We start from the raw sequence: 25,833 nt of genomic DNA on the forward strand, positions 1-25,833 counted from the left end.
TGAAAGAAAATGCATGGAAGTAGATGCTGTAATACAATCAGCAAAAGCTTTCTTTATTTGCTTAAAAACATATATTCCCAACAACAGCTGTGTGAAAACATCTAGGAACCTATAAATATGACAACAATAGTACTACTGCAAATTGTGAGAATACCATTACCGCGAAACTCTAGCAGGTATTGCAGCTTCAATCTTGGCCCTCATTTTGTTGCACTAACTACAGCTGAAAAACAAAACTGCCGAGCATGTCCAATGGTGCGTTTAAGAGAATATTACTTGTTATGCTTAACTCACATGTTATGCCTTTGAAATATATAAATCACGATTCTCAGTTGCTCTGTGAAGCAAGCACATTACACATGCCACAATTGGTCAGTGACAGCCACAGCTATGCAAAAACTTTAATTACTCCTTGCCAATAAGAAAGCGTTGAATATATAAAAGATGACACTGAAGGCTGTGCGAGAAGGCATCTAGACATCTATACATCGCTGTCAAAATTTTTCTTTGTACAAGAAAAAAAAGGGAAAAAGAAAAAAAACTTGTAATGCACTACACAGGAAAGCCAACTCCAGCGTGGTTCCATGATTTTGAGTTTCCAGAAGTGCTTCATCTGGTTGCAGCATTAGAGATGTAGTGCTGCTACCCTTCGGAAGATCAAGCTTGCGTTGCTCTTGACACAAGGGAAAGAAGAAAAAAAAGAGAAGCTGCGCACCAGTTGAATGGTATTGTCCATGCAGCTTCAGGTAATGTGTGCAAAGGTTGACGAACGCACACACGTTGATCACAGCTGCCTCAGCTTGGCAAGGCGTTGTGTTAGCTCGTCCTGTGAGACAAGATGACATGTTTGTAGATGAATCAACACTGATGAGAAAGAGGATGGATAAAAAATAAAGGACCACAGATGTTTTAGTGAAAGTCAAAGCCCTCACACAAAGAAGCTGACATGTAGTGCTCACGGAGTTGGCACATAGCCATAAATTGATTCCGGAGGGGCACCGCCTTAATATGGCGATTTTCAGTCTCTATGCCATGGCAATTCCCAGAGCGGGGGGGGGGGGGGGGGGGCATGTGCTCAGTGTGCTACCCCTTGGCTACACCCTTGAACGGAGTGAAACATAAGATAAATGTCTTTAAATTAGCAACTGATATGTGTTGCTGTGATGCTGGCCACTAGAGGCAATGATGGCCCTGATTCGTAGAACTTAGGCTGATATGGCAGAAAACTGAAGTCAGTGTAAATGAAAGTCCACGTGTTACTTATCCTTAAATTGCCGTATTTCGCTCTGTCAGCAATGCACATAATGAGATGTTCACGTGTGGTGGCATCAATTTAACTTGTGACCCAAAAGAAACCAAGACATGCCCCGAGCCAGCTGGGAAGTGCATGAAGGAGACACAGGACGAGGTGTCTAATTGATACTGGAGCTACTCAAACTTTTTTTCTTTAGATTTTGTTTTTCCAAAGCAGGGTGTAAGCTCGAGTGCCATGAGGACTATGCTTTCACACATGTTACAAACATTGCCACAATTCCTAGCAGTGTAAGAAGCCAAATCCAATACATAACTTCACAAGAATTAGTTGGTTTATAATTAGAGTAAAGAAAGTAGCAGAGCGAAAAAAACAAGGGTGACAAAGATGCAAAGACATGGGAGTGACAGAACAAGTGCTGTCAGAATCAAAATATAGCACTTGACCCATGGTCTTTCTTTTTTAGGGGCAAAGCTCCTCTTAGTCTAACCTTGTCACTGGTAATGTGTAACTGAGAGAAGACGAGAAGAAAAAGAAAAGAAGGCAAAAGAAATGGATGACCATTTCTCATCTCTTTTCATACATGGCGTTACTCTGCTGCGACTCTTTGACTGGATGTGCGTGCTTAGCCAGAGTGTGAGGAGAACGCGGGCCTCTTTCAGGCTCCTGGATAGTCGCCAGACGTGGCGGGTCCTTCGTGGGACATAGATGAAGCAGAGCAGCGGGCACGTTTAACACGCTGATGCTTGGCTTCCTTGGCTTGCCTCTTGTCGGTGTTTCCTGCGCCCCGTCTGCATTCTCGGATGCGATTGGGGATGCATGGACGCATGCACGGACGGATGGACACATAAACGGATGGATGGACGGATGCTTCACCCCACTCATCATCATTCACTCCGTAGATATACTGTGACTTTTTTAGATGCGGAGCATCTTATACTCGCGCCTTGTAGTGCGCCGTCCGCGCCGTCCGCACCGCTTCTCGAACATTCGACAGCTGACGCGCGCGCATGCGCCGTCGCGCCGTCGCCCACTCTTCCACCATCTGTGCATCCCTTCCTCCTCTACACACCGCGCGCGCTTCACTCCTCCACCATCTGTGCACCCTTCCTCCTCTACACACCGCGTTCGACATCTACAATTCTCCTGATTCTCCAGTGGACGCGCATGTGGCGTCGCGCTTCGAGAACATTCAACAGCTGACAGTGCATGCGCCGTCGTGCTGTATATATACTCAAGGTCGGCGCTCGCTCGCTCAGTTGCCGCTCGTCGGTTGGTTTGTACGGCGCGTCGACGTCCAAGGTCGCGGTGAAATGAATTCTAACGAATCCACAAACACAATGATCGACGTCCCTTCGACCAGCGCCGCCCTTTCGCATACGTGTGTACGTGTTCACTCATTTAACACCCCCTCCTACAACCACGTTAACCAATTTAGCCATCGACCCAAGTAAGTCGCAATTTAACACCCCATTTCACAACCACGTTAACCAATTTAGCCATCGACCCAAGTAAGTCGCACTTTAACACCCCGTTAACCAATTATATGGTCCGCATCCTCCTCAGTGTTCCCCCGAGGGAAGCTGCGGGCAATTTTTTGTCACTGTTTCCTTTTTCCTTTTGTGCTGTTACTTTACTCCCACCGAATATAACTGCTCCGTGTTTCCGTTCAGAAGTGTTTCAAGGACAGGCTTTTTAAGTGTTATAACAGCCAGCTTACGTCGGAAGAGCATCGGTTCACTCTAACTGGGAGCACCAAAAGTGCTAGCCAGCTGGTGAACTGGATCGTGGCTGCACAGGATGAAATTTCGGCTGAGGTAATCATCTGGGCATTCTGAAAATGCACCTTTCATAACGTGCTAGACAAAAGTAAGAACGATCCTCTTTGGGAAAGAAAACTTGTAAAGAGAGGCGAGAGCATTGTCGTGAATGACAATGACAAGTGAACTTCAAAATGCTAACGATGTGTGCACTGCATTATAAAATGCATCCGTTTCTATCAATCAAAAGACCTGCAAACCAGAACGAGTCTTACATGTCAACGTTACTAGGTTGGAATAACAACATTTCTGGATCATTCAAAGTAACGAAAAAATGAAAAGCAAGTGGGCGTACCTGTTCTGTTGAGGCTGCTGTCGACTGGCCGATAGTGCTGTTCACACCCTGGGGCAGCTCCATGTTCAACTCCAGGCTGCATAAAAGTGAAAACAGACCACAATATCATTGCTGTTGGAATTAATCGCACAATAGTGCAAAAAAAAGAAGGACTGAACCGAAGCCACTTTGAACATAACTGCTTCCCACATCACACCATTTGAAACAACGAAACGAAACTTTAGAATAATGAACAGAAGAAAAAACAAAAAGTACTACACAGAGCACCATAAACAAAAAAAATAGGCTAATTTGTAGCCAATAAAAGTTTAAAAAGTGGTCCCTTAAGGGGGGACACGGGTTGTGGAGACAGAAAAATCGCGAAAGAAACTCGTTTTTTTAATTGAGTTTTTGAAATCTACAGCTACTAGTGCACTTATACCGTGAATTTCATGCCTATAATATCGTTATTTTAGCCGCTAAGACCCATTATACGGAGCTTTCTAGCTAAATCTAGTCTTTCGCCTTCGAATTCTCGCCAGAATGGGTCAAATTCAACCATTGGCAGCTTGTAAAATAAGTGGCAAAAAAAAAAATATCAGAGCACCTTCCTATTCGCTACCTCGCGCACGTGACTTGAGCTTGCCTTCCTATTGGTGGAGGCTCCTGGCTTCGTCTGCTTCAGGTATTGAGGCGCGCGTCCATGCGCACCATTTTGCCTCAGTGTCAGCAGAGAGTTTTGCCTCAGTGTCAGCGGAGAACACAAAGGCCCTGGCCTTGAGAGTCTTGGGGGAAAGGGCCACTTGACACGAGACCTGATCTCCAAGCTCAGCAATTATTATGGGTGGGCTCTGAAGGCATACAGTGGTGTTGATGCTGTGCACGCAGCAGTGATGGCCACTTATCATCACATCACATTCAATGATGATGTGGCAAACCACACTCTGTGCCCACCTGGTCCAAATTCCTGTTGCAAACAAAATGCGGCAAAGGCCAAGGGGAGCCCATTCCCAAACATCGTCGAAAGCTGCCTCCGCATGTCTGCCAAGCCTTACTTCCCATTTATGAGCACTTGTCAGGCAGAAAGCTGTTGCAACGATGCCAGCGAGGGAAAACCCAAAATAACAACGAATGCCTGCATTAAATGATCTGGGCGCTGGCACCAAAGGAGCGACATGTTCCCCTCATGGTGGAAGCAGCTGTGGCAGAAGCAGTGCTCAAGTTTAATGTAGGCAATAAAAAGACATCAGAAGACATTATGAAAGAGCTGAGCCTAAACCCCAGCTGGTAAAGCCACAGCCGCATGGCTGAAAAGGATCGACGGCGCACGGCAGCACCAGCCAAGAAGCGACAAGCAACGAAGAACATGCACCAGTCCCTCAAAAAGTGCCACACAGGGACTCATAGTTAAAAGACTACATGCCTGGTGCATACTGAGCATTTTCAAGTGCAGTTATGTAAATGAATGAGTTTTATTTCTTTTTTTCAGTTTTCTGAAAACATGCTTTTTGGTGACTTTACTAGTTTGTCGGGTTGATATCTTGCAATCTAGAACAGCTAGAGCAATAATTTTTTCATTAACGTAAAGCCCAATCTGTGTATTACAAAGTGCTGAGAGCAGAATTTTCATTATGCTGCCCATATAAATTTAGAAGGTATTAAATTTTTTTGCATGTGATAGCCATGACATGACTCCTCAACTTTCATCATCTGCAGAATCACTAGTTTTTCTTTGATTTGAAATCTGCTTGCAGCATTGCACTTACTGCTAATTGCACTGTCTAGCTATGCAATAATATTTACTTTTCGATAAGCACTTTCTTTTCTATTGTCTCTGAAAACAATAGAGTGGCAGCATTATGTATCTTTTGAAATAATTGACCTACAATGAAAATGTTTGCATATTTGAAATCAGCAGGAGAAACTACATAAGCATGTATATTTTCATCATGTTTGGTCCACAAATACAGAAAATATCTCCTCACACCATGTCCCCCCTCAACTTCGCCTTTAGAAGCTCAGTGCGATAGTGACATCCGTACACGTACAGGTATGCTATCAGCCCCATAATGCGTAGCCTGTCTTCACTTCTCAGTGGAGACCTAAACTGTGCCGCAAAAAAGCGAAAGTGTGAATGTCCTCCAGCTCCTATCTTTATCTGCATCTGTCTTGAATTTTTGCCCATGGCCCATGCCCCCGACTCTCTACTAAAGGTGTTGTCACCAAAAGTGACACCGCAGTTTCTGTGAAACAAGCTCTTCGAGGTTGTGACGATAGGACTTATCAACACTGTGGATAAAGGGGTGGCTAAATTTCATTCAGTCGAGCACTTAAAGGGCAACATCAGCATCCGATTATGAAGGCAGCAATCTGCTTGAATTCTTTGGGTGGTAAATATTAGAAAAAAAAAAGGATGTGCACAAAAAGTTCATCGAGGAGCCTATCAGGCAAGCACCAACTTACTACCCGACGTGCTTTAGTAATCTAAACTATATATTTATATATATAAAAAAGCGAGTGCAATCATGTTTTCATGGGCTCGGAGATATCGGATGGCTTCATGCAGTGGGTCTCATGATGTGGCGCTGCCCTTTAATTTTAGCTCCAGTTAGATTAGATCTGTGATACATAAAACACGCTCCATGTAGTGATGGTGTGCAGTGTATGAGGGCTGAAGCAAACTTCACTACTGTAATATATCGACACATGTTTACAGCCACGTCCAAAAGCTTGAAAGATACCCTGGTGCTTACTCTAGCAGTGCTGCAACTGCCGCGTTACGTATGTCTCTGACTTCATGATCGCAGTATTGGCTATAAACACCAATTATTACAATGAAAATGTGCTTTTATCAGCCAGAGAGAAAAAGAGCAAACTAACATTTGTAGCAACAATAAAGGCAGGCTACACACATCTGAAAAGTAATTTTCGCCTTATAATGTGAAATAATAAAATTTTCCCGCCAAAGGCAGCACAGGCCAACCAGAACTTCAAAAACGTAGCATTTTTCCCTTTGAAAGATCCTGGCATACTTTCCCTTCAAACTTCCTGGCATACATCAACACGATGCCATTAATTTTCATTCGCAATGCAGTCAAATTCTTAACACCCATTTTTCACCATGAGAGCACGAAACAGCTGTATTTGCAACAACCAACAACAGGAGGTGTTTACCCTTGCAACAATTTTAGAAAGTCTTGAACGTTCTCAAGTATGTTAATGTTAAACAGCGGCGCCCAGCAGGACATCAACTAGCTATTACTAGCTATTTGTTCTGCTTCTTTATTGTATTTAACATTCTTCTGAGATTATGTTTCGAAGTGCTGCAGTATGTAAACACAAAAAATAAGCGAATAAAAGAAAGTATTCGTAGCTTAACAAAACTGGCAATAAACACGGTCCCCGGGGAAAACGAGATCTGCAGGAGCATACAGATGAGGCTATCGCAATAAAATTTACATCAGAAGGTTCATCATGAACACTGTGCTTGCAAAAAAGTTATTCAGAGCAAAAGTTAGCCAAGGGAAGACACAGGAGTTGCAGATATCCTAGCAGAAATAAAGCAAAAAAAAAAATAATAAAAGGGGGGAGGGGAACCTGGGCTGGTCACGTAATACATAGAACAGACAACCGACAGACAGTAAGAGCAACCAAATGACTATGATGAGATGGAAATCGCAGCCGCAGAATACCGAGGCTTAGATGTAGTGAAGAAATTAAGAAGTCAGCTCGGATAAGATGGACTCAGTTCACACAGAATAGGGTAAACTGAAGATCATTGGAAGAGGCCTTCACTCTGCAGTTATCTAAAACAGGCTTAGAATGACGATGATAGCACTGTGGCATAATGTTATGGTGAAATACTTTCCCGTGAACATGTTGCAAAATGGATATGAACTGTGCGGGAGGCCAGCTTAGCCACCTGTTGATCAGTTTCACAATTTGATGAGAGATTTTTTTGTGGCATGATGACCCATCTGTATAAGTGATATATGAACGTATACTTTTACAGTGATAGAAATTTCAGTTACAGTTGCAAATGCAAGTACCTGTTTTGATGTTGCCACTGATGCTACTGACAGCCTTGTCACTCTTCACATGATAAGCTATGAAAAAAATAGGGGCCTCCCTTTAACCTTACCAAACAATCTTTTATTTGTTAAGCATAATTTGCTCAAAGCGAGTAAATCACATGACTGCAAACTTATCCTGCTTGTACATAAACATAATCTGTCAAATGAGACACATGAAACATTTGGACGGTATCCGCTACGTAAAAAACAGATACCAGTACCACGAATGCGCACAACATACGGTATGTCGACCCCAACTTATCAGATACCCACCTTAATAAATCATGTGTATTCTCAAATGAACTTTGATATTCCACTACCTAAATTTAAAGACCAAATAACATTTTTCCTTTTGAATAATTCTCCAGCCAATACATCATGAGCTCATTAATGTCACTATACCATTGTTTCTTCTATAGTTCTATTTTTTATGCAACCAGAGTGGCGTACGTTTACATTACCTGAATGTGTATTTTTGTTCTAATATGATTTCAAGTTTTACTTTGATTGTGTATCTTCATGCACGTAGTGTATGTCTACCTGCACCCATGCTGTTTTATTGTATGTTTTTTTATTTCATCTGGCTTAATATTCTCAGCTATGTTCATATTCAAGTTATTATTATCGCTTTTTTATGTGACTGTTTATTCGCTGCTGCCCGTAAGGTCCCTCAGGTCCCTTCAAGCTGTTTTTGACAGCTTTTTGCCTGGGGGCACCCCAACATTTTTGTGTCGGAAAATAAAGTTCCGAGTTCAAACCTCTCAACCGCTTTGTTTTTTTTTAGTTCTTTCCTGTCTAAAAAATTTTTTTCAGCTTGATATTGAGTTTGGCAAATATATTATGTAAACTAATGAAAGTAAACTCCAGTATCTAAATAATTAGTGCTCTTAGTTCTGTACAATCAGGAAAGGCATCTTTTCCGCGACGACACATGAGCAACGCACACAATGACTTTACTGAAGAATTTTTGAACACAAGTCGTGCAAAAACTGTGAAATGGCAGTCAAAATGCGAAAATACGTCGCCGAGAAAGTGCCACCACCTATGAAGTGGCACACAAACTATCTTCAAAACAAGTGAGTCTCGTTCACAATCCTCATGGGAAGATATCAACTCAAGTAGACGAGCAATACTCGTCCAAAAGTGTTTGCGCACAGTGCAGCAAAGACAAGCTGTGCTTGTCCAGAATGGTTAAGGAACGAGTCTTGTGAGCCACCCAACTCGTTTCTGACGAGCACGATCGCCAGCATGCAGGGGGAAGCAAATACTAATGAGTAATGCATCAATAATGCATGTTGATGGGCAATTTGGTTGTACACGATTAAACAAGATGCACGCAAAGAAAACACGGACAAGGAAGTGAACGAGGACGGGGTTCAACTAATGAGTAATCAAGGCGAGCGGATGTGCTTGCTGAGAGCTTGATTTAGCAGAGGTGAGAAACAAGCATGCTAAAAGGTCAAGAATGCTGGGCAGGCTTGTGCTTATTAACTATATAGTCGAACACAACTTTAGAAATCTTCACTGTTTTCTCGTCAAAGGGGAATGAACACAAGCTGCACCAATGGGCACATTTCAGACTAAAGTATCAAGCTGGACAGTCTGTGACTCTGCATGCAAGCTCAAGCTTGAATGGGACTATTTATTTAGTGACGCAAGCGTCCATTGTTGCGCCTCGGTGGACGTGGCGGCGCCTCTCCGGGACTCTTAAGTTGTATCCAACTATAGTACAGTAGACTCTCATTGAATCAAACCTGAAAGAACCAAGAATGTCTGCTCCATTTACCTTAACAGGAGTTCCGTTAACAGAGAAATGAAAAGAGGTGCAATGGAGAAATGGAGAGATGCGAGTCGAAAAACGGAAGTCTTTTTCCCAAATTAGATATTTTTCATTTCTATGTGCTTTGACAAGTATAATTTTTTTACTTACACGGCAAAAAAAAAAAAAAACTGAGTAAAGTTAAACTTGTAGTAGGTTAAAATCACCTTTAAAGAGCACAAGGTGGCTACTAAAAACTAGAAGGAGCTCACTGTTCCCCTGGAGATTATCAACTGGCTACTTACCATTGCAATTCGGATGAGGAGTTCATTAAAGCCATATGCTCGATATAAATATTGACAAGCTCTCATGATGAATTAAATCATGTTAAAAAGATACACTTTTGCACTTATACCTTTACAATGAATTTTTCTCAAGATCAATTAATGGGAAACATTTTGAGTTTGGATATCAAGTTTTTGGTATTTCCGATAGCTTGATCAGGACGAAATTGTCCCCACATATTCCTTAACATGTGAAGGGAGCTAGTATCCCTTTTAAAACTGGATATCACCTGAGTAACTATTACGAACCTAAAATGAATAATTACCGTAATTACTCGAATTTAACGTGCACCTTTTTTTCCAGGTAAGCAAGTTCATAAATAGCATGCGCGTTAGAATCGAGTACAAAAAAAAATTACGGTCAGTCTATTGCCATCGGCCATTCCAAAATGGCCGCTCCCTACAAGCGTCGGCATGGCGCGTCGGCCACTTCTGCCTAAGTGTTTCCCATGTGCGGCACTTCATACATGTGCTGAGGAGTTCGTCATCTAGTAGTGCATTAGCATCGACGGCGTGGAAGGGCCGACTCCAAAAACTCGAGTGCACCACGATGCCGCTTTTAAAAGAAAAGTCATCGCGTGTGCAGAAACGGACGGAAATCGGGCCGCATCGCGGTCGTTCGAAGCTCCCGAAACATGCGTGCGGGACCGGCGGAAACGAAAGCAGAAGATTGTCGACAGCAAAGCTTCACTCAAAGGCTTCAATGGACTGCAGCAGGGTCGGTTTCCACAAATTAAAGAGCTGCTCGGCGAGTATGTGCTTGAGCAGCGAGCGGCACAGCGGCCCGTGACGACAGAACTGCTCCAAGTGCGGGCTATGCAATTAGTCTTAGAAAAAGGTCTAATGCGGAGCCAGTTTAAAGCGAGCAGGTGCTGGCTAACTAACTTTATGAAGAGGAAAGTCTTTTCCCTCCGAAGGGGAACATGCATATGCGAAAAGTTTTGCGGAGGAGTACGATGAAAAGCTTCACAGTTTTCAGAGGTTCGTCCTAAACTTGTGGCGCAACAACGGCTACCTGCTTGGGCAAATCGGGAATGCCGATCAGACGCCTCTTTACTTCGACATGCCTGGCACCACAACCGTCGAGAAGAAGGGGGCGAAGCAAGTTCGCGTGCTGACATCGGTCCACGGTAAAACTACAGTGACGACAATGCTCTGTTACACGTCAGATGGGCACAAGCTTCGCCCGTACCTCATATTTAAATGGAAGACGCTCCCGAAAGGAGTCGTTTTTTCGAGTGGTGTGATCGTGCGGGCCAGCGAGAAAAATGGGTGTGCGTTGCAATCGATGTCTTAATTTCTTTTTTTTTCGCGGTGGAAATCGGGTGCGCGTTACAATCGAGGGCGCGGTAGAATCGAATAAATACGGTAGTATGGGCTGGGGTTACAAGAATTCTCACATAACGTTTTTGCCTATTAAAATGTCTCACACACTTTTTTGATAATTATCTCCATCATACAGTAAATGTGGAGTAATATGAGCCATTAGGAGCTGAGAACCATAAGTGTTTAGAGGTATAAAAAGTTTGTCCAAAACGAACGATACATTACACATTGTCATGGCATAAAACTAAAACTAATCACATATTTGAAATGAGCCTCAAATATATGTACACTAAAAGTTTCATTGCCCTCAGCTATAAATTAATGCAACATTTTATAAATCCAATCTACCCTTGAAGGCAGTTCTATTTAAGCAGCCGTTACGTTTAAGAGATTTTCGTTTCCTAAATGTCCACAGTATCTGCTGAGTGCAGCAACACTGGAGTGTTGGGGGTCTTGCTTCAAACATAGATTGACGAGAGTTAATTAGTTCGCTAAGAAATAGGAAGAACTGGCTTTAAAAGAAGCCGTCAGATCCAATTCTCAATCATAATGTGTGAGATGTGGGTTGAAGCTTATTTGCTCACAGACAAACTAGTGAAATTTTAGCACATTCAGTCAAGCACTTGAGTTATAAGTGAAATATTTTATAAACACTAGAGTGGCAGGAGAGTCGGACTACACTGGTGCACTCAAGAGTCTGGATGTAACAAGCTGCTTGCTGTGCGGGTGTCTACATTTATGCTGTGCAGGTGTCTACAATCTTATCTTGTGCTCAGCTGTGCGCACAATCAAGCTTCTTAAGGAAGGCTTCTATCAGCTTGGCAATAGAATGGAATGCTCTGCAGGGGCTGAAACATTAGTAGAACACCATGGCTCCCTTCCATGATGCCACATGCCATGGCAAAATGGCAGTTACCAGCAGCGAGCAGGGTTCATTGTTTGAGACTTGTAGGGCTTATTTTGTAGACTTGCGCAAAAAGTTAACTCGAGGTTCGATTTCCCTGCGTAAATTGGTTCGGTTTTCCCTGTGATCTGCGCGCAATGCATCTTGAGTTCAGCTTTGCTGAGTAGTGAGTGGCCTGTGCAACAAATGCTTCTGAATATCAACCGAGATGTCCCGCCCAAAGCAGTGCCAATCTCTGATGAAAAAAACAGCCATGTTAATCAAGGAAGTCGAAAAAGCAGGTCGAAGCAAGTCGTGCATCTCCAAGAAATTCAGCATTTTTTTTTGTGAACCATCTCGACAATGCTAAAGAACAAACAAAAGTTTTAAAGGCTTCGAGTAAAGCTTCTGAAGTAAGCGGAACTGCATTCAAGCTTCCGCATTCCCGGACGTCGAAATAGCATTTCTGTTGTGGCTCTAGACGTTCCAGCAGCCAATCTTCCCATGAAAACTCAAATAATGATACAGTCGAACCCGGGTATATCGAACTCGCCAAGATACGTTTATTAGTTCGATATATGGCATAATTCGACATAGGCCCGGTATAGGTTTTGACACAAAGTCACATAACAAACTACAAGAAAAGTACTTTATTAATACGGTGGCTTACTTGCGTGCCCTACTGTGGAACAAAATAGTTCCGGATTTTTTTCTGTGTCAATGACTTCGCTGCCTGCGACAGCACGCACGCCTCCACGTTGTCCAACGAGTCGGAGCAGCTGAGGCCGCAACCTTCCACATTCAAGCAATAGCGCCGGACCAATGCAAGTACACTAATCACTTCAGAGGATGTAGGCAATGGGCCGTCGTCGATTTTCATATTGCTGTCGCTTTGGCTCGTGGTCGGCACGACGTCTGCAATGTAATCCTCATCCTGTAATTGGCCCATGATGGGGGCATCATCGTCCGCACTGACGAACTCCTCGAATGTCAATCCGTCGATTGCACCAGGGAACTCTGCCAGCTCGTTCCAAACTTCGGCGGAAACACCTGCGGTGTCTTCAGTGCTGTCAGAATTTGGGGTGTCATCACCAGGCATGTGGAAGCCGGCATGCCTAAAGCAGTTCTGGATCATCTCCTTCTTGACGTCTGCCCACGATCTACTCAACATAGAAATAGCTCCAAGCAAGTCGATCTGAAGCTCCCTGCCGACACGGTCAGCCTCTCCACCAGGCGCTTCCGATAGCCGGCTTTCATTGCGCGTATAACGCCTTGATCCAGTGATTGCAGTACAGACGTAGTTTTCGGGGGCAAAAAACGCAGCTCGATGTTGCTGAAGGTCGTACTGCAGTGGTGCGATGAACAATTGTCCACGTGCAGGTACAACTTGCGATTTTCGCCTACCAAATCATCATTCCACAACGATAGCCATCTGCTGAAAAGCTCCCCGGTCATCCACACTTTTGAGTTTGCTCGGTAGGTAACTGGAAGTGACAGCGCATTTCGAAAATACCGTGGTGCCATGCTTTTCCCGATAACCAGAGGTCGAAGCTTTTTCGATCCGTCTAAATTAGCTGCCAACAGCACGGACACACGAGCTTTGTTTGCCTCGCCGCCACTTGTCTTGTCACCACGACAGGCAAGTCTCTTGTTTGGCAACATTTGCCAAAATAGAGCGGTTTCATCCACATTGAAGATATCCTGGGCTCTATATCTTGCTACGATGTCTCGCCAGTTTTCCTCGAGCCATTATTCTAAGCTGTCCAGGTCCTCCGCTCTGCTTTCACCTGTAACAGCTTTGCCAACGATGTCGTGCCGTTTTCTGAACCGCTGAAGCCAGCCTGAACTGCCTTGGAAATCATTCCTGCCAAGCAAAAAAGCAAGGTCCTTGGCTTTCTGCTCGATCATAGGGCCAGACACCGAGATGTTTCGCGACCGAACGTCCACAAACCACCTGTAAACGGCTGCTTCAACATCTTCGTACACAGCAGCGCGTACACGTCGGGCGCCACGGGCATCTGGCCTTTTGTCTGACTTGGCCCTGATGTCTGCCTTGTTCTTCAGGATAGTACTCAAGGTGCTCCTCGAAATTTTGTACGCGGCGGCGACGTCGGACTTCTTTTCACCGCACTCAACCCGATTGATGATTTCGAGTTTCGCGGCGAACGGCAAATTTTGCCTCTTTGCGCAAGCCATGATGACAGTGCGCCAATACAGTTCACAGAGCACCAACAGGCAACACCACAGACCACGCTGAATCGGCAGCAGCAGGCACACAAGCATAAAGAAAGAAAAAATGGCGCTCACTTCTACCGCCTCCGCGCCTCGGAGAAAGCACGACGGCTTCTGATTGGCTGTAAGCGCTGCGAGCGGGCCAGGATCATTTCTTGGAGGGGGGTGTTCGCCCGCGCACAACTGGGTCTAACCAACTTTTTCTAGGGTGGCGCCGGCAGTTTTCCCCGCCACCGCGACGGAAAGCCAACTCGCTGGGGCACTTTTGAGGCACATGGAGTTTGATATATCAGTTGTCATTGCTATTTTCGTTCGATAAAACAGTAACTTTTGCTATATATTCTCAATGTAAACTTACCGTGTTTAGGAATTGTTCGATATACGGGATAATTTTATATAAACGGGTTCGATATAGTCAGGCTCGACTGTAGAAAAAGAAGACACTTTGGCGCTGCAGATGGGTCGCGCAAACCTCAGTTTTAGCAATGGCTGGTTTGAGAAGCTTAAGAAGTGAAATAATGTCTCATCGAAGCCTATCCACGGCAAAATTAGCATTGTCGATGAACAAGCTGCAGACGGAGTATGCGGACAACGACATTTTCAACCTCAATGAAGATGCTCTCTTTTACAAGAAGCTGACTAACCACACATACATACCAAAAGGCGAAGTGTGCTCAGAGACTAAGCAATACAGAGACAGAATTATCATTCTTTTTGGTGCCATCATTACCGGTAATGCAAACCTGCCCCTCCTTATCATTGGCAAGTCGTTTATTCCCAGATGTTTCCTAAATGCACGACTCCCTAGGGGTTTGACCTATGCACAAATAAAACGGCTTAAATGAGGGTGACGCTTTTTTAAGAGCATGTCTTTGCACTTGACCAAAAGATCGCAAAGGACAGTCGGAAAGTGTCATGTTGTGGATAACTGCCCCAGTCATGGAAAATCGACAACTTGGTGGCTGTTATGCTGGAGTTCCTGCCAGCAAACATGACATCCACACTGCAGCCAATGGATCAGGGAGTCGCTGAGATGGGCCAGAAGTATTATAGAAAAAGCCTCCTGCACCAAATTCTGCTGTCATACCACAATCGAAAAAAGTACGACATCGAGCAGCTTGTGCGGTCAATCTGATGACCCAAGCCTGGTGCCAAGTATGCCACTTGGCAATTGCTAACGCTTCGCACATGCAGGGTTTTCTCGCGCCCTGGAATCAATCGAAAAAGACATTGGTGCAAAATTCAGCAGCTTTGATGAGTTGTGCATTAAAGTGCGCAATGCAACTGGCTGCACGAGCGATACTGAAGACGGCGAGATCGCCTTTGAAGAGTATGCGCTCTACGAGGCGGACATCCCCATTACCGAAATGCTGTCGGACAATGATAGTGTTGTGATGGCCGTGAACAAGGCAGATTACCATGCAGACGAGAAAGAGCCTAAAGAGGTGCCTATGACGACAGAGACATGTAACGTGCTCCGCTTGCTCCGCAACAAGGTCGCATGCAGCAGTGGCGACCATCGGCTCATGCGATGTGTTGAGCAACTGAAGAACACCTTCCTCGGAACAAACGAGAATGCAAAATAGGCGAGCATTACAAGTTTTTTGATCCTCGGAAAAAATTTTTTTTCCCAGTGAATTATAATTCCTTTACTACGGTAGCTCTCTTGTGGAGTGGAGCTTTTCTTGGCAGCAACTGGCTTTTCATTTACAGTGACATGGTCAAGCATTCACGGGGTTTTGCTTAACTTGAAATACCGCATTTCTTGAAATTTTTGCCTGATTTGACGGCTTTGAATTAATGAGGAATTCCTGCACTTTAAAATTTTCAATAACTTCAATTCAATTTGAAGCCCATTCGAATACTGTATTATTCGTTCGGAGCATTCGAATATTCGCACAAGCCTATTATTTTGCACTCAAATATTCATTGGCAGTCAATTTTTTATGCAGTCAGTCCACGATACATCAAACTCGAATATACAAATAAGGGCACACGACTATTAGGAGATATTTATGCGTATGCGCATCTGATGTGAAAGTGCATGCTCACCCAGCCTCGTCAGCCACCTGCTGCATGAGGCCCTCGACCTCGTGCTGCGGGGCAGTGACTGTGGTGGTGGAACTCATAGTGTCCTCCATGCATGACGCCTGCACGTCCAGGTCCTCAAACTGCTTCTCAAACTTGTCCATCAGGCCAGAGATCTGCAAGCAAAAGGACGACGAGATGAAACAAACAAGCATGTACGGTATGGTGCGTGGACAATCGTGCACAACTAGAGTGCACTACATTGTAGTATAGTAACAAGCACTGTCACACAGACAAGGTGACAATTATCACTCTGTGTACTTGATTGGGTTCGTTTGGATGCAATTGCAATGGGTGATATGCGAGAAAATCTTTTCTGCAGATGAAAAAGTGGGAAATATGTGTTCACATGTTGAACAAAGAATTAATTACCGAGACTACTATGCCCAAGGCAGCCGCATGCAGAGAAGTTGCTGCATGTGCGTGCCAACACAACTCGTCAATGCAAGAAAAAAAATCAAGCCTATTTTATGCATGCAGACTGTGATTAGAGGCTGTGTGCTGACCTGTGCTTCAAGGAATACCACACACTGAAATACTATCGAACATTATGCCGTTCTCAGTTACACAACGCCAAAATATTGTTCCTGGGCAACTCTATTCTGACTTTACACCTTTGCAAAATTAAAAACGGAAATAAAGTAATTTGACCGTCTGCAAAAGCTTTTTTTTTCTTTCAAGAAAATTCGACATTAAGAGGGCTGAACTAAACAACTACTTTAACCCTTGACTTAGATGTCTAGAGGTGTCCCTCACAGGACGGCGTTTGTGTGGCTTGGCACATTCATTGGGTTAACTTTGCGGTTCGCATGCTGCTAGAGCCAATATCAGGGGCCATGCAGAAAGAAGGAAGTGATGCTGCAAAGATCGCAGCTGCTCTTTCAATGAACTCATGTAATTAATTTCCATTAATTATCCTTTAAGGTAATTGGCCCTTACCACAAGTAAACAAATTATCTGACAACATACATATCCGATGTAACTATTACCTGGAATAAGAACCAGGGATTTCATATCAGCTTTACCTTTAATAACACATTTCCTGAATGCTTGGAAAGCTGAAACTAAATGATAGACTAAACGTGCTTCAAGGAGATGCAAGGGTGTAACTTGTTCCTTTCACCACTAACAATATCTTGACCACAGTGCACACCTTTTCCAGGTTCATGCTCTTCATGGCAGCATCCATCGACTTGACAACGCCGGCCATGGAGCTGGTGACTTTCTTTGTGGTGACTGCCGTCTGCACACGGCTCGCCACGGCATCGACCCGCGATGCCATGCGGAGATAGTTGAGTGCCTGGTTCTTTTGCCGGATTGAGTTTTCTGCATGGATGCGGGCACCTTCAAGATTGTTCTTCTGAATTGCCTGCGCAGTCGAGGAGAAATCATTGACGGCGCACTTGAACACAACCAGAATGCACACTTCAATAAAAGGCCGAGGCACCTTTTCGCATAAATTTAATACACACGAACATATTGAATTACTATCAGATATAATGAATGTTCATCACTAATATAAACATATAACATATAAACTTCCGTGGAGATCATATCAAGGAGACAATGGAAACTTGTTTGTCTCGTTAGTATTGACAACATGCCCAGCACACCCATATAAGGTACTATTTGAAAACACAGAGAGAAGTAGGTTCACAATTTGTAGGTACCGGGCTGGCCAAATGTTCCCAGGCCACTATTTCACGTATTTTCATGGCAGCGTGCCTTGGGACTTGTGACCCTCCTGTACATACGATAGGAGTGCTTATTCTGCTCTGCAATATTGAAACAGCTACAAACACTCATATCTTTTATACCGTCTACACATTTTCACGAATCCCAGTGCCATCACGAATGTAGACATATCTGTTCTTATTTGTGACAGCACTGTGATTAGGGCCTCCATGCTCTATGAGGTTCACTATTCTCCCAAAACATGTGACCATATGTCCTCTGCTCTGAGGAAAACTGTATTTTGTGCTCAAAACATTTCAGGAAAAAAAAATGAGATGGGACATAGTGCACACTCACAACCAGTTTAGTGTACAGACGCTGGGAATATAAATACACAATCGACTGGCAAAATAAGTGTACACAATAAACTAGTTGTGTGTGCTCTATTCAATCTCAGTTTTTTTCCCTGAAATGTTTTGTACAAAAAAATTGTGTTTTTCTTTAAGACTGCAATACCAACCAGCCCAAGCAACAGTCAGAGTTAGCTGCCATAACTTCAAACAGTAGGGATGGAGATTGTTAATTATTTCTATAAAATTTCATCATAATCAATGAAGAAGTGTTTGTTCAGCACAGTTCTTTTTTTACATTCTGTTCCTGGAAAGCAAAAAAAGAACTTCCAGCGTTGTTTTGTACACACCAGAATTCCATGTTGGGATGGATTGTTTTAATTAATGTTTATTGTGAATGCTTACAATTATTTCATCTCTGTGTCAACATAAGACACTGCAAAAATGAAGTTTAACCAAGACAAATAGCATTAGACAATATAGTGAAACAAGGTAAAGGGCTGAAAAAGTGGAGGCACGACTTTTTATGAGCTCTTAAATTCAATAGAATGACTCCATCTTGACCGGTAGAAGTTATTTCTAACCGTGCTTGGGCATATCAAACAAGCTACTGGAGGGTGTATATCTCTCGTAAGGAAGTCTGCAAAGCATGAAAAAAGTACATGGAATGAAAGTGGTTGAAATTTATGACAAAAGCTACTTCTCTTTTGATAACACCATCTTACTAATGCACTACACTCCTGGCCTGTTATCTGGACATGGCTAATCAGCACACTTTAGCAATATCAAATAAGCAACAGAAGAGGGAAGTTTCATTAGGGAACATTATACACTTCGATGAATCCCTGGCACATGAGAGAACACAATAAAGGTGCCCAGCCTGCAAGCCCAAGCCAAAGCAAAAGACAGAGAAGAATGGACAAGGGGGGGGGGGACCACTATTGTAGCTTAAACGTTGCGGTACTTGGCTGCTTATGCAAAAGGTGCAGTGTTAATCTTGGCTGCTGCAGTCACATTATGGGAGATGCGTAATGCTATAGGCCCATGTACTATGTGATTTCACAGCACATTAGAGCATTATATAGCAAAGCCATTCATCCTTACCTGTTTAACATTGTAAGAGCAATAAAAATCATGTTTTTACCCCTATATAATGGTTTTGGCTAGACGGCTGTCACACAGGTCCCGTTAATTCGGAAGGCAATCGCCGGGCTAATTCCAAGGGCCGAAGTATCGGCCCCCCGAACCGCACCACGAAAGCGTGGACAATTTGGAAGTGGTCCTTTTTGGCGCGCCAGCGGACGCCGGCTGTGGCCCAAAGAACAAGTCAGAGCCGAGAGTTGATAAACAAACGAAAATTATACTCTCAATAATGGCAGATCAAAACAACACACAAGTATGCACAATCCACAATAATTGAGTTCAATATGTCACCAAACAAACAACGTACTACACAGTACAATCAGCCACACTCGAAACAACGGACACAGACAACAATACGCACTACAATGCAGTCGCATGCATTGAACAACCAAGACACTTAAAGACTAAAGAGAAAGAAAACCTATTCAGTCCAAAGTTCTTGGAACAAAAGTCTAGATGATACTCTTCCAAGAATCACTCACTCAAAGTCCAGCGTTGTTGTCGTTCCGCTGCCCCTGAAGTTTCTCTTCCAGGAAACCTCGCCGAAGTTTCTCTTCCAGGAAACCTCGCGTCTTCAATTGGCCTCTCTCCAAGCTTCCAACTTCTTCGCCGGAAACGCATCGGCTTCACACATGCAGCTGTTGCCACGCGTCTTCGCTCAATAGCGGTAGACCCACGCTCTTGTCTGTAGCTCGAGCCTTCACCCCTCAGGTGGAAATCTTCTTCTCCTGCTTTGTCCCTACGGACAAAACCTTCGCCGACTACACGGCGGGATACCCTACGCGCTCTGGCGCTAACTTCCGTCTTCTGCTCCGAAGTTTCTCTTCCAGAAAACCTCGCTTCTTCTCCTGCTTTGTCCCTATGGACAAAACCTTCGCCGACTACGCAGCGGGATACCCTACGTGCTCTGGCGCTAACTTCTGTCTTCTCCTGATCTCTCATTTCCGCTGCTCGGTTAAATACCTTCCGCGCGACATTCCAGAAAGTTCTCATCATTTCGTCGGCGCGATGCGCAGCGGAGGCTGGGGGAAGGCGCCAGACTGTACGAGGGCCGTCCCCGACAGATGACTCAACCCGGCATAACACGCCCCTTTCCTTCTAGAAATTTCGAGTGCTTGCTCGGCCGCCGATGTGGGGTGAGGAGGTTCGTCAGCGAAGCCACGCTTCCGAGGAGAGAGAGTCGCGCGCCCGGGGAGCCTTGGATGTTTGTTTTCTCCTTTTTTGTTCTTTTATCGTTGACCTCGCGGCGTCACTCCGGCGTTTCGTCGCGAGAATTTGGCGGCGCGCCCTTTTTGAGCGCTCGTTGATATGAAATTTAAAAAAAATTCAATATCACTGATCACTTAAATGATCCAGAGCTCTCTACTGCGGCATATCTTGTCTGAGCCTCTTCAATACATTAAACCCCACAAACCAAAATGAAAACCAAACTGGAAAAAAGGGGGAGTGTGCTCCTGCCGACAGTGCCAATCTCGTCCCGGTGGCATGGTAACAGCACGGTTGAAAATTTCATAACTGTTCCAGTAACAACCAGATTTGAAATATTCTTCTTGTAAAACATTCCACAGACAGCACCTTGCAACTCCCAGTGTACAATAAACATTTCCCAAGAGGCGTTGTGCGAGGTCCTTTGAAGAAATATCCCATTTACCGTTTCTCGCACTGGTTACACATGGAACCTTGATATGGTCAAAACTGTTTCTGTCGTAACTGCAAAGTGCCCACAGTAACAGGGGCACAGCGGCGACTTGCCTTTTTCAGCTTGGTCTTCTCCACCTTCTCTTCTTTCTCACACTTCTTGGCATTCCTCTCGAGCTCTTTGGCCGCAAACTTGAGGTTGAAGAGGTGCTCTGTGCTCAGTTTGTCAAGGGAGTCACATACATACGTGAGTGAAAGTAAACTATATTACAAGCTCTGGTACAACAGCATTTCATTTAGGCAATTCACAAAAATAATTTGACGGTTAAAACTTTGAATTCTGTAGCAATAATAAAAATATCATCCCAGGTTTTCCATCACAAAACCAGGATATGATTATGAGGACCGTAGGCATTCTGTAGCAGGTTTGTGTAAAGGTTACATTTCCCTAGTTCTGCCCTTAACGGCTGCATTTTTTTTTTTACAGTATCCTGGTGGTATTAGCATGACCTCCTTTTACGAAATCCCTTTCAAACAGTTATTTGAAACAGAGGAGCTAAAACACAATTAACATTAAGAAGTGTCAAACATGTGTGCACCTGCACATACACATAAGCCTCAGAAGCTGGCACCGTTTTCCAAAAGCACTTAATAAATAGTGCCGCTCAGAAAGACCGCGTTCAAGACTGTGAGAAAATGGAACACTATGAAACTATAAAGCGGCAGAGTCAATTCTTCAAGCAAGCACTACAGAGAAGTGGGCAGATGCATGTACCAATCGCAGAAAGTCCGAGAATTCGTGCTGAAGAAGGAATGAAATACACACCGGGATATACCTACGATACACAAAGGACAGATGCATATCTTTGCTTAGTCCCCCTGTGTTCTTTCATGCTTCTTAAAAGGGTACTGACACCATTTTTCAGATGTGTCCACAAATATCCTCTATACAGAGGCAGCTCTGAGAAAAAGTGAGGCTCAGAAAATACTGCTAAGAGATTTTATTTTGATATTAGAGTCATTTCTCCTGTGGTGCACCAAATGACATCAACACTAGCTTGACTCAGGCTACATTACGAGTTGTGGTGGCTTCACATAGCAGTATTGATAGATGTGATGGCATCAGGCACTGAAACTTCCAAAATGACTGTTTGTATGACACCAAAACATTCAAAATGACGGCTTGTGTATTACCAATGGAGCCACCAGGCCAAATGACTGTAGAAACGTGCCAATATCTTTCACAAGCACATGCTGAGAAGCTCGTACAGTGTTGCGATGTCAAAGAACAGTAAAAACCGAAACTAGCTTTCAAAAACACAGTAATCACTGTCACAGGATGCACCTATGCTTAGCAGTACATATTCTAGGCTCTTTAGACATTGGCCTTTCATATGACATGAGACAAAAGCAGCAACTGAAAGTTGTGTCAGTATCCCTTTGAGCAAGAACCTATTCCAACTAGGTCAAATAGCTGTTTTGCTACAAGTCAGAAGAGTTGCGACTGTAAGACTGAAAGAAAGCAAGTCTTAAAATAAAAATTGCATTCATGTTTTATTGCATGAAAAGCCTCCAAGAGCTTTTATTGTGCTGTGGTGAGGTTAACCAACTAACTGAAAGAAAAGAGTGGAGAGAGTGACATTTTATTACGCTAAGCAGCTGCTGCATAGCCAGCCCCTGCACCCTTTCAAAGAGTCATGGGAATGTGACATGCACTGTTGCCCTAGCTGAGGAGGCAACCATTCCAACTCACCAATGATTAAGACAACTTGGAAAGAAAGTGCATTACCTTGCAATAATTTGCTACTTATGCTCCATTTCAAGAACTGATTATATGTCAACATTAAAAATTCTGTGCTGCTGCTGCATCATATTGGGCTATCAGTATTCCAAAATCTCTTCAAACACTTGAAGTTGCCCAGTGTGATAGCTGGCAACCTTAAAAAAATACTACAGAGAAAAATATATATCTTTTCATATAAGTAAAGTACTCTTTTACAACACGAAGACCACCTAGCTAACCAAGCGAGGAAACGGTTGGTTAGGAAGAAGAAGAGCAAAAATAACGTAAAAGTGGCGACACCATCTTGGAGTTCTAGCGGCGACCCCTGTGACGTCATGAATTTCGACAGCACCTAATAGGGCTCACGCAGTTTCTACTGTAAAGTCCCAAGCAAGAGGCCGGCTCTCTTCTTTGGGAGATTCCATTTCACATATGCGCCGTCTCCTCCTCTCATTTCGTTTGCTGTTTTTATTTACCTGGCAAGTGCAAATGAAAACGGTGATTGCCTACGTATTCAATAAAGCACTGCATTAGAAACATGGGTGTGCATTGTTTATATTTAGCGGATTTTCCGTCTCCGTATTGAATTTCAATGCGTGATCGAGCTAGCTCCCCCCCCCCCCCCTTTCATCACAGGAGGTGGGTGGGGGCACTTCCTCTTGATTTCAGAGTAATCGGTAAAAATGAAATGCATTTTGAGAAAATGTGATGAAAACAGTGTGCCAAAAATATAAAAAACATTCCTTGAAGTCACGTGCGGAGACTTGAAAATGAAATTGTGACCTTGCTCTTCTCTGGAGTTAAAGGGGCCCTCCAACACTATTCAACCCCCCATATTTTAATCAAGGGTTGTGTAGAATGAAGCATAGACAGACTAATACAGCAAAGACGGCAGTGATAATGGCACGCAGTCTGAAGTTACTTAACTTCGAATATTCTAAATACAAAAAAGAAGAATTAAGAGAAACTTGGCAGATCCCACGTACAGTGGAAATCGATGATATGCGAAGCACGAATAAGAAAGGTTGATATGTCACTTTAAAATCAGCACAATGTTACGAGGTGGAGGTAAATGATGCCATACATGACTTCCGTGTCATGATTATCATGTTTGGATGTGTTGTTTATCTTCATCATCTGTTCACGTCACGTGATACCAAGTTTAGTATATGTGAAGCTAGCGAAACGACCGCGAGCATGCTATGAGTGTAGTATGTTGTCATGTGCTTGACATCGCGACGTCATATTTAAGGTGTCTGCAGGGTTATACGTAGCTCTTATTTAATAAAAATAAAGTACATTGTCATCCAAGGGTGCCACAGACCTAGGATGCAAAGTTTCAGAAAATTTCTTTGACTGAATGGTGCAAAAATACAAAAAATAATCCTGAAATTAGGGGCATAACGTGCAGACATTTTGGCATGTAGTTTAAAACTGAGCTTCAACTTTGAATTTCTCCGCTAATAATGAAGTTATGAAGATAGTGAAACGTGTGGCACTAAAGTTCTCAAAGGGCAGTGCGTAAATCTAAACTAAGTCACTATTTCTGTTTAGTGTCTCTTTAATAAACATTTGATGGTGAAATTAGCAACAGTGGTATTTTTAGACTACCTGTAATTCATCAGCATGACCTAATTTATTGTTCCACTTTACTGTTACACCAGAAACACCCTAACTTGTACAGCCCCATCTTTGGGGTGTGCAAAACATTTAGGGGTAGCACTTTGCAGCAGTGGATTCATTAAGCCCCGTGTGCACCATGGTTGTTACCTTTTCATGTGACCGCGTATTTTGGGTCAGGTACAATGCATGCAGCATTTTTTCTGAATGGGCGGCGGACATGGTTTCAGCCTAAATGTGTCATTATTTGGCATTGAGATGCTGCAAGCACCATGAAGCCAACTGGAAATTTGGTGAAACACGGGCACTTCTTGATGTTACCACTCGCACATAGCAGGTCTGCACGTCTATTAGGCCACGCACGCCCCGAAGCAAATCATGTCAGACCCTGCAGCTACCACAAAGTGTTGCATCCCAAAGCAAGGACAGCTGTTCACGTGCTCTACATAGGATTGAATGGGGCTGTACATTAACTGCACAGTAATTTACTCAACACGCTTGTCACTTATGAGAAGGAGACAGAGCATCGCGAGACGAGTTTGACGAGACAGCTAGAGGAAAATGGCAACCGCTATGCCAACGAATGTTCAACTGCATAAACAACTCGGCTAGCCGTAGCACAAGAGTGCAGACAGGCGAATACACTAACGGGCTAAAATATAACGCCCTTAACATAATTGCTACGATAGGGCGAGCAGCGATAAACTGTTACGCCAGTGAAGCGAAAGCAAATTTTAGAAGACACTGTTTCACAGCACGATTCGTTCGTAGCCAAACACGCTAAACTACCGAACAGAGGGCTTCATGACGACGTGCCTGGAAAGAAATGGGAAACTTCCTATTGAAAAGCAGTGACGTAAGCCATTGACAGAAAGGATACTTTCCATGGCCGTGGCCATTTCTTCGGCGATGAGTCACTCTCGGGCGTCTCTCAAGATTCACAACACAGCAAAAATGATGCACCGCGCAACACTTCAAGGGAGACGACGTAATCAACGCGACTGAAAATTTTTTCGCGCACTTCGTAACATCAGGAGAAAACTTGCGACAACAAATCGTTGTTACCGTGCGCCTCCGAAAACATACGGCGGAAGCGGCTATAATATCGACTCGGAATGACTACGCAAGGGCTCCGTTGAGTGTGACGAAAGGGACGAAAGCGAAACTTTCGGCCAAGTGTAGCCATCATGGGACGTAGCCATACTGAGTTTTCAGTAAATTTCGTCATAAGCTTCTCTAACAAAACTGGTTCGAATCATAGCTACAAATACAAGCGCTATTGTTTCCAGCCATGTCACGCTTGACTCGAGCAAGTGCAAAAACAAGTCTGACGACACCCAATCGAGATCTTGATGGAGGTTTGAGATATCGATATCGAGTCGAATGCGCCGGTGCCAGTTCAGCCAGGCGTGCTATTCTGCATAGAGTCTAGGAAACTCTATGGTGCCAGATCAGCCAGGGGTGCTATTCTGCATGGAGGAAACTCTATGCTATTCTGGATATTGTCGAATTCCGCCATGTTGTCAGATTCTCCATTCATCGATGCTAATTGGCCAAGTGAGCTGCTACGACCT

The 25,833-nt window shown here is 43.8% G+C and overlaps 1 protein-coding gene across 1 annotated transcript; it reads right to left on the reverse strand.

The window, feature by feature from the left end:
* Window positions 1-32: 32 nt before the first annotated feature.
* Chmp1 (charged multivesicular body protein 1) lies at window positions 33-25,346 on the reverse strand. The gene is made up of 6 exons (XM_037424998.2): window positions 25,140-25,346; window positions 20,971-21,068; window positions 17,205-17,420; window positions 16,016-16,167; window positions 3,368-3,443; window positions 33-826 (listed from the first exon to the last, which is right to left on the reverse strand). The coding sequence occupies exons 1-6, from the start codon at window positions 25,156-25,158 to the stop codon at window positions 785-787; spliced, it is 603 nt and encodes a 200-aa protein (XP_037280895.1). The 5' UTR covers window positions 25,159-25,346; the 3' UTR covers window positions 33-784.
* Window positions 25,347-25,833: the final 487 nt, after the last annotated feature.

Source organism: Rhipicephalus microplus, chromosome 5, assembly GCF_043290135.1.
Source record: "Rhipicephalus microplus isolate Deutch F79 chromosome 5, USDA_Rmic, whole genome shotgun sequence".
Taxonomy (NCBI): domain Eukaryota; kingdom Metazoa; phylum Arthropoda; class Arachnida; order Ixodida; family Ixodidae; genus Rhipicephalus; species Rhipicephalus microplus.